This window comes from Salminus brasiliensis, chromosome 9 (genome assembly GCF_030463535.1).
Source record: "Salminus brasiliensis chromosome 9, fSalBra1.hap2, whole genome shotgun sequence".
Taxonomy (NCBI): domain Eukaryota; kingdom Metazoa; phylum Chordata; class Actinopteri; order Characiformes; family Bryconidae; genus Salminus; species Salminus brasiliensis.
In genome coordinates, this window is record NC_132886.1 from 23,034,395 (window position 1) to 23,049,951 (window position 15,557).

The following is a 15,557-nucleotide window of genomic DNA, read 5'->3' on the forward strand; positions in this document are numbered from 1 at the left end:
GGGTTTGGGCACACACTGTTTCATAGGGCAGAACTGTATGATAAAAATACTAATAATTTTATTCCAGCATATTATACAAACATGTTAAAAAGACATTGACAAACCAATATTGTGTTACATTATTGTGTCAATTGTGTCACAGAATGGCTAAGATAAACCTCGACACTATGGGAAAACTCCCAGTCCTAATGAATGACTGTTGCAAAATAATAAAAAAAAAGGTCAGAGTTAAAAAATTCAGGATTACAGATATATAAAAGCAACATAAGTAAAAAATAAAAAAATGAAAATATTCAAATATTTAAATAGAGCAAATATTCATATTTCACGAGACAGACAGAGAAACAAAAAGCACAGTGAGGAGGTGAGTCTTGGGTGTCTCCTCTAACCAACATAGACTCTGTCAAAGCCATTATGCCTTTACGTAATTTATATGTAAATCAAAAGGATCATATACGCGACTTCTCTTTCATTCTATTAAAATCAAATGTATCTTGATTGGTCATTAAAGTTTTTTAAAACTTAATGATAATTAAACAGAAAAACGTTTGGATAGCATTTATCAATATGGCTGCAGCAGCAGCAGTGTCCGATTAACATAGCTCTGATGACCGTGAGGAGGTTCACTTTGGCAGTTCCAAAAATCCATTTCAGCCTGTTTACAACTTTATACAACTTAGTTCATAACAAATAGAAATATAAAATTAATAATTAAAAATGAGTGTAGGGAGGTGGTTGTGTTTTATCACTCCCACCACTGGAAACTGTAAAATCCATAGATTTTAAATCTTATAAAAAATTACTGATACACAAATACAGCCATATATAAATGTTTGGACATCCTTGATCAGAAGTGAAAAATAAGTACATGTAATGCACAATTTCTTTATTTGGTCAATTCATGAATGAACAAAGATTATGGCACATTTTAATTTTATTTTTAGAGTTTTTTTCCAATATTAAGAGGGAAAACATGGGAATAGTGGAATGGACCATACGGAACATAGTGCTGTAAAAATAGTAAATTAGTTGCGTATAGAGGTTTTGTTAATTTAGCGGCGTCTTTTGCATACAATCGTAGTGCATTACTAGCATTACAATCTTTAGCAACAATAACGTACAATAATCTAGTCTTCGGGTAAGCATACTAATATTACCATTCAGATTCTGAAATGTATTTTTACCATAGTGGACAGTTATAAAATGTCTTCGCCAGTTAAACACACATGTCCATGTGATGTCCAGCATGTTCTGTGTGCAGTGCGCGGGTGACCAAATCATTTTATACAGGTTAGAAAGTCTATTAAAACAGAAAGTGAAATAATAAACAATAAATCTGAGCGTGAATTTGTGACAGGTAAAGAAATATTACATAGATTAGCAGAAATTCCTGGAGTACAGTGACTCATTCACATGGTGTTGAGTGCTTCTGTTTGTGTGTATGTGATGTGTGTAGATACCGTTGCAGAGCGCTCAGCACTAATGGACAGAGTGTATCCTCAGCTGTACCTGTACTGTAAGCAGAGAGGCTATGATTTTAGAATGGTGGACCTGCGCAGAGGAGTGTCGGACCCTGTTTCCGACCATAACGATTCAGCAGAGTTGCATGTGGAGCTGCTTAGGAAGTGCCAAGAGACAGAGGGACCAAACTTTTTTGTGAGTCTTAGGTGGCTTCTCATTGTACCTAATGCTTTCAGCTCTCATTTTACTTAAAAAAAAAAAAGTAAAAAAATATTTACATTTTTCCAAATTATTTGGACACAGAATTATTTAGAGTAAAATCTCTTTATATTAATTGACATTAAGCGCTAAAAGCGCTTTTGCCTTCTTCTGTAAAGCTGCCATTATTTTGACAGTGACGATATGTACAAATAGGAAGTGTGACATCACCACATTTCCAGTATTGTGTACTATGTGTACATACTTTTCAAGCGTTTTTTACCATTTTGGATTCTGACTCTGAGGTCTAGATGTGAATGCATTACTCTTTCCTTTTCCCCTTATTGCTCTGTTGTTTTTTTAATAGATGTTCACAGGTCAGAAGCATGAGATCCAGTCACTTCCCACCACCATCTCCCAAGGAGACTTTGAGGCCATTTTGAGAATTGTCACAAGAGACAGGAAAAAGCAGTCCAAGAGACAGTTGGAAGTGGATGATGCGACTGCTGAATCGCATTCCAGCCTTGCTGTTAGCAATGACGGAAGTTTCACGTTGGAGCATAGACCTGAGGAGGAGGAGCAGCATACAGGAAACTCTGCCTTAATGAGTGAAAACTCTAATTCCCTCAGTTCATTTTCAGATGGGGAGGAGACATGGTTGGCCAGATGTTGGGCAGATTTTGATCGGGATTTGGTGCTTTTGCAGACGTGGTACCAGCTGGATGAAAACACAGTGCCACCTGTATATCGTCTGCTGCCTGTGAGGTATTGATGACATCTCATATTTATTGTTAAAGACAAATCATATCCTGTTAAAGCAGCTTTATGCGAGAATCAATATGTCAGGACTAATCGGGATGTGGTTCACACTTGGAGCCACCCCTAAAATATGCTTACTTGCATTCCTGGACTTTTGAAAGATACTGAACTATCACTGAAAGTGAAAGAAGCAGTAAAGGCAGTAAAGTAATATTCAAGATTTTACAGTTTTCGTCAGCATTGTCCTGCCCGCTTCACCAGAGTTACATAGTGCAGTTAGCAGTGTGCAGAGCCTGGAATATAAGGGCTAATCTCTCTGTTACAAGTCAGTGGAGCATTACCATTCTTTTTTTTAATTATTTTAAGGTAAAATGCTATAGTATAATGCTTTAAGTACAATACAGCAGCTGTATCCATTACAGGCCTCAGTGCCAGTATTCATAACTGTGCAGGCCACAGTTATGGGGAAAGTAAAAGTGTTAGAAACTGTAACTAGGCAGGTGCTGGGCTTTCTCTTTGGTCCCCATGGTTGAAATTGTAACACTGGTATTGTGTCAACAGGCAGACAGAACAAAGTCCTAACAGTAAGTAAGGGGTAAAGTGACTGGGTTCCACATGCTGAGCTGGGGACCATGGTTCTATACACACTGATACTAGAAGGGGATCACCAGATCATTTTAAGTGTGTGCTGTTTTATTGAAGTGCTATTGTGTTCCCTGGTGTTTTGTTTATCTTCAGAACACACTACCCTGACTTTCTGAGTCGTGATGGGCAGCGCAGGAAAGCAGCAAGGAAAGCATGGCGCTCAACGTGTTTACGTCTATGGGGGGTGCTACAGCGCAGTGGCCCAGAGGCCATCGGAGAAACGGCTACATCCCACTTACTCAGGACAGGTGTGTATGTTTATCTATTGTAGTTTATTTGTCAAAGTGTTGCTAAGCAAAAATCTAATTTGCAGATCTTGCATCATATTTTGCGCTGGAACAAAGTCATTTTAACGATTTTTGTAGATATCAATATGCCACAATGATAGAAGCCACATAAACAGAACTGCTGTATTTGCGATTGCTTAACATCACAACACGCTGTTTACAGATGGTGATTCTGACATACAGTTACAAAAAGAAATTGGGCAGAAATGTTGCTACTGTACACTATTAAAATAAAAAATCAACATTATTGAAGTTATAATTTAAGAGGTTAAGCCAAAATAAGGCATTTACCATTTAGGAAGTACAGCCATTTTTCACACAGCCCCTCCATTTTCACACACTCAAAAGAAATTAGATACACTTGCATAATTATAAATGTAAAGAGTCTTGAGATGATTTGCCTAGTATTTACTCAACAACTTCAGTTTTTGTTTCTTTACTAGGTGAGGTTCAGCTGGGTTGAGGTCATGTTATTTTTGCAGCATTTCACTGATTCTGCAGAAATATACACTTCAAAGTTAGTCTTTCTACTTCTATCAGTGATCATATCACTGATATACTCCACCACACCAAGGAAAGAATTCTGCTGTCATTCATTTTAGTCAAATTCAACACATGGAATCAACTTCTCCTTAATTTGTCACAAATTATGTGGGAACAGGACACACCTGGCCATGAAACTGCTTATCAGTTACCAATTACTTTCGAGCCTGTGAAAATGGAGGAACTACGTAAAGAAAATTTACGTAAACATTCCTAAACATGTTTTATATCAGATCCATCCACTGTGGCAGTGAAATGAAAACACTATGTTTACGTTACAATTTTCATTAATCAATGTTTTGCTCAAATCGGATTTGGCTATGTTGACAGTTCACAATCATAAATATAAGTGACCTGTATCTGTCTGTAATGTGAACAAATCTGTCCCTGAAACGGCACACGTGTGCCCATTGAAATGTCAGATCAAGGACGAGTCACTTCAGCCTGGTAATGTGAACATAGCATCAGTGACTGTATGCTCTTCCACTATGTGTTAGCTACATTAGCCTCATAGCTCAAGACCAAAACTAAAGAAGCAAACTTCAGAGGCCTCGACCCAGTGACTACAAGTGGTGTAAGAGAAATGAATATTGTCTCACACTACCATTTTAAATGTTGTCTATGTTTATGCATGTGTTCTGTGTGTATGTGCACCAGTATTGAACTGGGAGGTGGAGCAGGGCCTAGGAGCGAAACTCCCCGCTGAGGAGTACAGTCACTGCTATAAGCGCATCATCACAGATCTGCTATATAACCTGAAGAGTGAATACGCCCCACAGTTCATCGACTTACACAAAGGCAGACCCGAAATCAACCAGATCCTTTATCGATCCCATCAAAGCTTCATCAACAACATCCACAGCAAGGTAAGGAAACAAGAGAAGGGATTAAAACAGCTGACAAAAAAAGGCATTTTCATCATTTCATCATTTATTAATGTAATATATTTTACTCATAAGGAAATATATATCCATATGTAGATAGTTGAATTAAGGAAATCCAGTTCATTACCTTTTTGTAAATCTGCAATTTAATTCAAATTACCAAAAGGTAAATCCTACACATTTGAACAGCCCCCACCCTCCAACTGCAATAGTCCATGTGTGGGCCCACAACTTCATTATTTCCCTCTCATAACTACATAACCTACATATTAGAATCATGGGTACGGAATAACATTTAGGAATAACCTACCATCAACTGAATAGACTGAAAAGTAAGCCTGCAATGTAAAGGTTACTTATGTGACTTTTCCTTTTTTTTTTGTCCTCAAGCTGAGACACACTAATATCTATGAGACGAATGTTAGCTGGGGAAGGAAGGGCCTCAGTCCCAAACACAACAGGTCCCATCAGTTCTACACTGAACGCCTTTGCTCCCATTTTCAGCGCACAGTCACAGCTGCCCTCAACAGGTATCCTATATAAGCAAACAACCTCACCGGTTCTGGATCTGCACCTGTAATTAAAATACTCTAAATCACTTTTGTTGCAGGGTGATGCAGGTAAAACCAGTTAAGCGTTCTTTTGACATAAGGAGAAGAGAAGCTTCCCGGAATAGGATTAATGAGGAAACTCAGCTTCACCTCAGACATGGAACATCCCTGTGAGTTCCAGAGCTGTTCATGTTTATTTGTATTTGGTTCTGTGGATTTAAAATTCTGTAATGAACTTTTAATATTCTTTAGTGATTTAATTACACACACACGCTTCTCCCAGAACATCATTGCAAACAAATGATCTGATATGTTAATTTCTTTTTTTTTTGCGTTGGAACAAACACAAAAAGCAGAGAAAAATTGTAAAATCTGATATTGTCCAGCTACGATATAATAGTTAACAGATGCCTGTGCTGACCAACGTCACACTAGGAGTGATGTGGGGAGAAAGTGCCATCAACCCACCCATGAAAGAGCAAGGCCAATTGTGCTCTCTTGGACTCCGGCTGCTGCTGATTTGAACCAGTGATCCTCGAGCAAGACCACTCGGAGCCCCTCATCTCCAGAGATCTTAATGTTCCTGTGTCCACTGTTCATAACGTCATTAAGATGTTTACAGGCTATTTCACTACCCTTCGCGGACATGGACAATTGATAGAAGAAAGCAAAGAAGGATTGTTCACATGGTGGCTAAGGAACATCAGAGCCTCAATCAACTTCCAGCTTGATTTCTGGAGTTCTGTGTGGACTTATATCAGATTTGACTTTTTTCTCTGCTTGCTGTGAAATCCAAAGAATTGTTCTGGGAGAAGTAATCCATTTTCTGAAAGAAGTGCTGGCCATGCTGGCCATGACTATAAATTGTAAAGCTATATATATTTTCAGAAAATAAATCTTCGCATTTAAAAATACAATGTTAATATTATTACAAAATGCACCCCCCACACACACCCATTTTAAACACACCATGCATAGAAATGATGCTCCAAAATATTCGCTTTGTACTTATCATGTATAAGTGATTTTACTACCATACATTTAAAATGAATATACAAACTCAGTCAGCCTCCTGTAGTTTAGCCTGATAATTCTAGCTTAAGTGATGAGGAGCGTTGTTACTGCAGATCCTTAGCAGAGGTGCTCCCCTGCTGTGGCCAATCAGAACATGGGTCATTGACATTGATGAACGTCAGGTTCCGTACGTATACTTGAATCTGTCTGAACCCATTTTCTTTTGTAGAGCACAGGGCTTTGAGTTCAGGCAGAGCTTCTTGCTGGATGTGAAAAAAGCTCTGGAGACATCAGTCTCCTCCCAGAATGCTTTGCTGCTGCTGGGGGAGCCAGGCTCTGGAAAGAGCACCATCATGGCGAAGGTGGCTCAGCTCTTGCCCACCTGGATATCAGGGTATGCACACAAAGGGCATTGCTGAACTGACCTTAATGCATGCCTGATGTCTGGACTCCTCACAGTTTAGTGATTTGATGTTTAATCCTGGTAAATCTCAGAGATGTGAAGGTGCTGGTGTGCTTTGTGGGACTGACGGCCGACAGCAGGAATGTGCGTCTTCTCCTGCAGACGCTTTGTACGCAGATGGCTGACATCTATTGCAAACACACCGAAATATTTGAGGTAACTACAAGAAGATTAGATAAATGTCACTGAAGCTCTCTTTAAGTACACTACAGTACGCTGCTTCTCTCCATGCCTTTGGCCTATTATAGTGTGTATATCTAACGTGCAGCTGCAGGTGACAGTAATTTTGGACATGATGAGTTCAGTATGATTCATTTGTGCCTTCCCCCTTCAGTCTTTACCTCAGCTGATCAGAGAGCTGCACTCATTGCTGGTGTTGGTAAGTGAGGACAGGCCGCTGGCTCTAGTGCTGGATGGTTTGGACGAGGTGAGTGAAGAACATGGGGCTGATCTGAGCTGGCTCTACACTCTTCCATCCCCACACGTCTACACCATCCTGTCCGCAAGCAAAGACTCGTCCTCCAGTCAAGCGCTAAAGGTGATCTTTCTAAAATTCTGAAGATCAGTATAGAATGGGAAATGACTGGGCTTAAAGCAATGGTTTAAGGAAAAGGTTTGAGTTTAACCAGTTTCCCAGTTAATCCAAGTGTAGTCAGTCAGCCAAGACATGTTTGGTGTTGGATGTTTGCTTCTTTAGTTTTACAGTGAAGCTACAAGGCTAGTTTAGCTAGCACATATTGAAAGCTCAGGCTACATTTACACAGCAGGTATCCAATTTTACTGTTTTTTAATCTTTTAATTTTGACCTATATCCAACATTATCTGAACAGTTCATGCTCCTAAACCGGCATGCATGTGCTAAAGAGCAATGCTTTGGCCATTCAATGTGTTCAAATATGCTGCGGTTGAGATATGTGCCTTTTAATTTAGTCAGAACAGAGACATCACCCCAAATATCAATGTCTGATACCTCACTATCCCGCCACAAAAACCTCCCTCACTGCTGCCGTCCATTATCTCTTCTCTTCAGTATGTGTTTATGATGAATATCAATATTTTTGGATAAAAAGTTGCACTAATTCTGATCTGGCTGTTGACTTACATTGTGTTACGTTACTCAGTGTGCAACAACCTATATATGACAATTGACTGTATATAAAAGTAGATCAATAGGAATGACTACATTCTCATCACATCTAATGCTTTATACGTCAACAGATACAGATTCAGTATAGTGATTCAGTGATTGTGTCATAGCATTTGTTCCATCTTCTGTCAGTAGAATTCTAGTCTAATCTGCATGCTGCTGTAAATATCCTAGCAACATACCTTAAAAATTAAGTTTATCATAGTAAACCATCCGCAAGCTCACAAATTATGAAAATCGAAAAGGGAGAGGGACATGCCCCTCTCATCTTCAAACTAAAATTGCATCAGTGTGCATGCCTAAAGCATTATACACTTCCTAAACCTGCACTGAGTAGCACAATCTCAAAAGAACTTGTTTATATGATTTACAATGTTATCTATAGCCAAGTTAGGTCTTTTTGGTCTTTTTGGGCCAAACTGTAAATGTCAAAATGTGCTCATAGTCCTATAATCCCATACTTATTAAGTGTGTTCACTCTGTGGCCATTTTTGCAACGCCGCCAGGCAGTTATTTCCAGTCGTGCCAGGCCAGACCAAAGTCTTTGAAACCAAAAAATCTGTTTCAAAAACATATTTTCAATCACTGATAAAATCAGACAAAAACCTCCTGAATAGTCTGTAGTGTTCGGCTCAAAAGTGAACAAAAAAATAGATTTTTCGACTGGCTACTGCGCTTGCAGGGTTTTTCCTCTCGTGGTGTTACCAGCAAGCTGCTTTGCTCATTTTGTTGAAAGGTGAGACTTCATTGGTAAACAGAAGCTATGAGCATTACGAGAACTTCCATTTATATTTTAACCAGTGGCCAGTCTCTGTTTCGGTAGGATGTTAGCACTAAGCTGTAAACTAACATATCCATGTCACTTTTGTAATTTTTTCTTCTGCACATTTGCCGTCTATTTGTCTTGTCTGTTCTTATTTGCCCAACATCTTCCTTTTTCCTCCCTTCTCTCTCAGTCCCATGCGAAGGTCTCAGCCCTCTCTCTGCCTCCTTTGAGCAGTGTGGAGATCACTGCAGGCTTGAGGTGCAGGCTGGCATCTGACTCTCGTCGTCTTCAGGCAGCTCAGTGGAGTCTGTTATTGCAGCGCTGCCTGTCCTGCCCTAACCCTCTCTACCTCAACACAGCCTATAGCCAGAGCAGCTCCTGGAGCTCCTACACTCCCCCAGAGCAGGTCACTTTGCATGGGCAGCTGCAGTCGCTCTTTCAGGCCATACTCATCAGTCTGGAGCGCGAGCACGGAGAACATCTGGTGCGCCGTGCTGCCTCTCTGATCACTCTTGCGCGGTCTGGCGTGACTGAGGAGGAGCTCCTGCAGCTTTTAGGGCGAGACGGGCGTGTCACCCAGGAAATAGCAAAATTGCACAATCAGACTCCGCCAACTTCAGGATATCCCAGTGTGCCTTGTGTGCTTTGGGCCCGGCTGAGGCGCAACATCGGATATCACATTACTGAGGTAGAAAGTGACGGTACGTGGGTCCTGCGCTGGACCCACAGTGAATTTGGGCGGGTTGCTGCCCAGCGGTATTTGAAAACAGAGGAAGCAACAAGGGCCGTCCATGCAGACTTTGCAGAATATTACAGTGGCGTTGGCCCTGAAAATAGCATTTTCCAGCCACTTGCCTGGAGCAGAGAGGAGGGAGGCAGGAGAAGTTACATGTTCAATTTGCGCAAACTTCATGGACTGCCATACCATCTCATACACTCAGGCCAGATTCTGCCTCTGCTTAGCCAGTGTATCTTTAACTATGAGTTCCTACTGCATAAGCTCTGGGGTCTGTCCTTCTGCCACGTGGAAGAGGATCTGAAAGCTGTCGTCATCCCAGATAAGTAAGATCACTGCATATGTGGGCCTTTGTGTATTGCAGATGCTGTTTGCCCATGTTCACCATATTAACACTTTTTGCTATTGTGCATACAGTAATCTTACACTTACCAAGCACTTTATTAGGAATACCATACTAATACTGGGTAGGACCTCCTTTTGCTCTCAAAACAGCTTCAGTTCTTAATGGCATAGATTCCAAAAAAATGCTGGAACCATTGTTTTGAGATTCTGTTACATGTTAATATGATTGTGTCATGCAGTTTCTGCAGCTTTTCAGAACCACTTATAATGCTGCCCAAAGATGTTTAATTGGATTCCGATCTGGTGACTGGGAAGGTCCCTGAAGAACATTGGACTCTTTTCTTTGTGGCATGGTGCATCATCATGCTGGAAGGAGCCATTAAAAGATGGGTAGCCAAGAAAACATCCCCCAAACCATTACACCACTTCCACCAGCCTGAAATGTTGACACAAAAAATTCCTGCTGTTTTGGGGCCAATTGTTGACCACTATTGTACAGTTACCTTAATTATCACAGAGCTTCTGTCAGCTCAAAATGGTCTATCCTTTCTCTATAGACCTCTCTTGTTATCAAGGTTTTCCTGTCTGCAGAACTGACTCTCGCAGGCTGTTTTACCCATATCACAACTCTAGTAAACTCAAGAGACTGTTGTGCTGAAAATCCCAGGAGATCATCAGTTCTTGAAATACTCAAACCAGCCCATCAGTCATGCCATTGTAAAAAAAAGGTTGATCAGATGTCGCATTACGTGAAGCGACCTGTATGTGTATGATTATATGCAATGCACAGCTGCCACGTGAACTGATAATTGCATGAATGGATTGAAGTACAGGTGTTCCTAATAAAGCGCTCAGTGAGTGTTATATAATGTCAATAATAATAATATGATAAAAGGTGATATTGATATTGAGGTGTTCTTCAATATTTCCAAAATTCTATAAAGTTGTTAATAAATCAATAATATGCTGTAATTATGTATTTACATAATTTTCTTGTCAGATTATTAGCCTTGAGATTTGATCACGGTTTGAACTATACTGAATATACTCACATATTAGAATTATTTTATGCACTTTCTGCAACCTCTGCAGCTGAGGTTGGTATAATGTAGTGAGTAATAAAACTGCTTAGAGTTCAGTTCCCTGCCTGGGCTAGCACACATTTGCCTACTTCTGTGACATGATTAAACTGTAAGTCACTTTGGATACGAGCATCTGCCAAATGCCATAAAAGTTTGTGTGTTTGTGCTACAGAGAGCTGGTGGACAAAGACGTGTTGGTCCAAGCTCTCTGTCTCTCACGCTCTGTGCTGCTGAAGGATCCCTGCCAGCTGGCATCACAGCTGCTGGGCCGTCTACTGCATATCACCACTCAGGACAAGCCTGTTGCTCCCGGTAACAAGTATTCAGAGGGCACATATATTTGACTTCAGTTATATTTCTTTTTTCTTGGTGTTTCAGCTCTAGGTTTCAGGTTTTGGCAAACAAATGTGATTCAGTGAACCATCTAATAAAAGCTGAGCTTATAGTTGTTTTTTTATGAGCCCTCCATAGAAGGAATGTTCTCATTCCTATCACACCATATCTCTGTAGGTGACCCTCGGCGCTACACCTATCTGCACACCCTTATGGCACAGTGTCAGCAATCTTTTCTGCCAGTACTGGTGCCCTCATACAGCTGCCTCCTGCCCCCAGGAGGACTCACACACACTCAGCTCGCAGGTATCGCTGGGATTGTTCATATTTTATTAACAAGTGCTAACCTAGCGTGACAATTTATAAATCATGTTTTTGTAGTTGCCGAAGAAAACTGATTTAAAAATAGGTTTGATACATCATATACGTATTACTGATTGCCTTTTCTTGACTGTAGGTCACATGAGTCCTGTAACAGCATTGGCCTTTGGTCAGCAGCATGCCGTGTCCTGCTCTATGGACGGAACCCTTAAACTCTGGAGACTAGATGAAACTGTGGCACTGGCTAGAACCTTACCCAAGTCTGAGGGCCTTTATTCAGGCTGGGCAGCGGACTCCCTCGCGCTGTGCCTGAAGGACAGCGTGTTGGTGCTGAGACAGGGGCATCAGCTCCAGGTGCGGGGGGTGGATTCTGGAAAGGTGTTGTATTTGGACAGCGAGCCAATGGATGTTCCTGTATTTACATCTACTTGTGACGGACGACTGCTTGTGGTCTTTTATGATGGCAGCCACATAGTCAAAGTAAGACATCTTACCAACCAAGATATTATCTTACCAGTTATTTACATATTAAAAATTACACCTGTTACTTCTGCACAGAACATTGGTTCAGTAAGCAAAAGAGTTCTACATAAGAAAAGGGTGTTTTAGTCCCGGTTCACACCTGGCATTGACATGCGTCCTGGGGCATCCGATCATAAATGGCCAGCACAAAGTACAGGTGTGGACAGGGTATAATGACTAAAACCACGTTCTGAGGTGTTCAGAGACGTGTATGATCACATTTTTGTTGTAGTGTGAAAGCCAAAGCGTCTTGATGCGTCCCTGACGGCAAAGCACTGCCCGCATAAATCGCTTCACTGCCCCAACACAATAACAAACCAACTAATGGATATAGGCCATACTTGAGCTGGTGCACAAGAGAAACTAGGTGCCTTAGTCTATAAATTCATTATTAATGGGACTGTGCTCCTCCTCCAGCGGAAATGATGTGAGAAATCCGATCACAAGCAGTCACAGGAGGTGCTTTTAAAATGTGGTGTGCTTTTAAAAAGGTGTGATTGGCTATTTGTTTTGGCAATAATTTGTGTTAGGATCACCAGAGACGCATTTTAATGCCTGGTGTGAAAGGGCATATATATAGCATATAGATGAAAATAATAATAAATGCCGTGTGTGTGTGTGTTTGTGTTTAGGTAGGTTACTCATGTACATCCGTACCATCCTGCCAAAGCCCTGCTTTATTTGTTTTCTCTTAGTTAGATGAATGGTTAGTCAGTATTGGAGAAATGGTTTCATTGTTTGTGTATGGTTTTCACTTTTTTATTTTGAAGATGAATTAACTTTATGAATTTCCCACAGTCTGTCAAGTCTGTCACAGCAACATCTCTGCGATTTATTTGACCTGTGTTCCTCCTTCTCTTGTATCTCTCTGTTAGGTGTTTGATTTAGCAGCATCTTGCTCACTGCTGCGCTGTGTGAAAGTTACTCTGGACAGTGAGCCCATCCACAAAGACAACTCTATCCTGCTCTCCCAAAACTCTATCAAAGACCATGTCCTCTTTGCATACAGGTTAGTGTCTATGGGATAGTTTACAACAGATTATTTCTAATTTTATTACAAGAACTAATAAACTATGCAAACTATGTGCTTACTTTGCTTTTACTTATCCAGTTATCCAGTAACTACTTTTGTTTAAAGTATTCAGTAACTTATATTTAAAGGGGCCAAAGAATGCATTTATTGAGTAGTTGTTCCTTGATGTATAAAGTATACTTTATGTTCCTTGATGTATAAAGTAGACTTTAGTTGGGGTGAAAAATGTTCAAAAGTCTTTACCATACCTATTTACCACCCTGTTATAAAAGGCTTGTGGGCAAAATGGTGCTTTTATTGTCTGGTTTACAGAACAACGGCGTGTTCACAGAACCTGCTTATTGCACTGTAATTATTGAGTCTAGATAGTGTCGTTGTGTCCTCTTATAGTGATGTGTTGTTGGCAAGCTGAAGTGATTTTAGCCGGTAAGCCCACTTTTGGCTTTCTCGAGTCTTACTTATTATTAAAAGAAATAAGCCAGTTCTTTTCCTTCTGATGTGTGTTTGGTAGTTTGGTAGTCAGGTGAGGATCCCGGGTTTGTTTTTGAGGTAGCGGATGATGGAGAGAAGAGATGGTATAAAACTGGCATAGAAAAAGCTGTGGTGCTGATGAGCATCTCTCCAGCATCAACAACACCATATTCTCCCACAGTGGTCGCATTTTCCCCATAACCAGCTTTGAATAAGGCTTTCGCTAGTGGGCTGGGTTTATGTAAATTTCAGGGGTGTAAATATAACAAGTCTAGTCTTGGGATTTGGAATTGGCCCATTTTCCAGCCCTGTTTTGGTCTTTTGGTGTTCACAGTTTGTCACTTCCATGTATAGAGCTCTCATTAATTAACTAATAAGATAAAGACAGTTTGACATTCTAGAGCTTTTAATGGTTATGAAAGAGAGAATTGGTTTAAGGGGTTAGGAAATCCCATCTCTAACAAAAGCTCATTGAAATGTATTTAAATGTCTGTAAAATCGTATTTTAAACCTAATTGTTTAACCTAACAGGTATTGCCACATGTGTTCAGTCCCCGTCTAACAGAGGCGCTCTTAATCTATGATTTATTAATCACCACATGGTATTTTGCTCTTAAGTAATATCACATATCCAATCGGCAGCCATGTGTGGAAAGACACCGGTGCAGTTTCTGGACTGATTTCCATTGTCTGGTCAGGCAGTGACCTGCTCTATTATTAAAAAGGATTCATCTTCTCAACCTGTCTGTGTGCGCATGTGTATGTATGTGTGTGTGTGTTTGTCAGTGTATCCAACAGGTATCTCTCTCAGACACTTCGGCCTGCTTGTAGACCAGACACAGGAAAAAAGAGCATCGCTGTTTCCAACAGTTATTTATCTTTCTCTCATGTCAGTGAATGATTGATAGGATAATCTTCTCTCATTCAGACAGCTGAATGAGAGTAGGGATGATCAAATGATGGATCAAACCTTCTATCTTAATGTAATTAGTCTGGAGGTATCTCTCTTACATACGAATACACACACATAGGCACTGTAAAACGGATCACTGGGTTGGCAGGTAATGTGAGACAGTGTTCGTCATTGAAAAGTAGTGGCTAATTACGCCAAATTGCAGACTGCCCGATGATGTCAATGCCGAGTCTTCCACTTCCACTAGATTAGTATGCAGTACCAGTCAAAAGTTTTAGAAAACCCCAGTTTTTATTGATATTTGAGCACTTCAAGTGCAGTTTATAACCTGAAATGGTACCAAGTTCAATGACCTCAAATGGTACAAAAGTAAACAGTAAACTGTCAGAGCTAAAATAATGAAAAATGTAAAAAAAAAAAAAAAAGGGAACAGGTCATTATGATCTCACTGTTTACAACCTTTGTTCTAAAAGAAGTGTTAGACTGTGAACTCTCTACCGCAGCATTTAAACAACATTGCACGTCTGTATTGGTACCATAATTACTAGAAAAAGACACTTAACAAAGAAACATGTATAGACTATTAGAACCTCTAAAAGTGAAGTTTTCTCCTTTAGAGAAAGTACAGATAAAGCCAGAGTATGGTGAGTACAGTTTCCTACACCATTGTAACCACTGTAAACTGAAGAGGTCTGGTACAGGAAGTTTGACTGACTCAAATCCTTAACAGCACCAGAAGACAAGAGTCAACAGCTTGTGAGATAGGTGGCTCACATGACAACACCTTGTAGAAAAGCTTAAGTCTCAGTTTCAGCGGTAAAGAACAGAAGGAGCTGCAGGTTTAACTGGTCAGGTAGCTGTTAAGAAAGTCATTGCTGAGATAGTACAACAAGGAAAATAGCCACACTGCCATTGGACTCCTGTTAGACTGTTAGTGTATATTATATTACATTAAATCACATTAACGTCCTGGGGTGCTTCTTAGACCCAGTGCAGGTGGTGGGACACAGGAGGATGACGGCCAAGCTGGCATCCATGCTGGAGAACAGCTCCCACCCCATGCATGAGACTCTGGCAGCACTG

General features: G+C 40.4%; 1 protein-coding gene across 3 annotated transcripts in view; it reads left to right on the plus strand.

The window, feature by feature from the left end:
* The window catches only part of LOC140562328 (uncharacterized), a 31,477-nt gene that overhangs the window by 3,498 nt on the left and 12,422 nt on the right, over nucleotides 1-15,557 (plus strand). For all 3 annotated transcript variants that reach the window (XM_072687865.1, XM_072687866.1, XM_072687867.1), the window contains exons 7-20: nucleotides 1,457-1,656; nucleotides 2,027-2,424; nucleotides 3,157-3,311; nucleotides 4,551-4,759; nucleotides 5,168-5,307; nucleotides 5,388-5,498; nucleotides 6,572-6,736; nucleotides 6,838-6,961; nucleotides 7,140-7,343; nucleotides 8,909-9,780; nucleotides 11,054-11,193; nucleotides 11,392-11,520; nucleotides 11,672-12,015; nucleotides 12,933-13,066. In XM_072687865.1, the coding sequence (XP_072543966.1) occupies nucleotides 1,457-1,656; nucleotides 2,027-2,424; nucleotides 3,157-3,311; nucleotides 4,551-4,759; nucleotides 5,168-5,307; nucleotides 5,388-5,498; nucleotides 6,572-6,736; nucleotides 6,838-6,961; nucleotides 7,140-7,343; nucleotides 8,909-9,780; nucleotides 11,054-11,193; nucleotides 11,392-11,520; nucleotides 11,672-12,015; nucleotides 12,933-13,066 (3,325 nt within the window). The remainder of the gene's footprint in view (nucleotides 1-1,456; nucleotides 1,657-2,026; nucleotides 2,425-3,156; nucleotides 3,312-4,550; nucleotides 4,760-5,167; nucleotides 5,308-5,387; nucleotides 5,499-6,571; nucleotides 6,737-6,837; nucleotides 6,962-7,139; nucleotides 7,344-8,908; nucleotides 9,781-11,053; nucleotides 11,194-11,391; nucleotides 11,521-11,671; nucleotides 12,016-12,932; nucleotides 13,067-15,557) is intronic.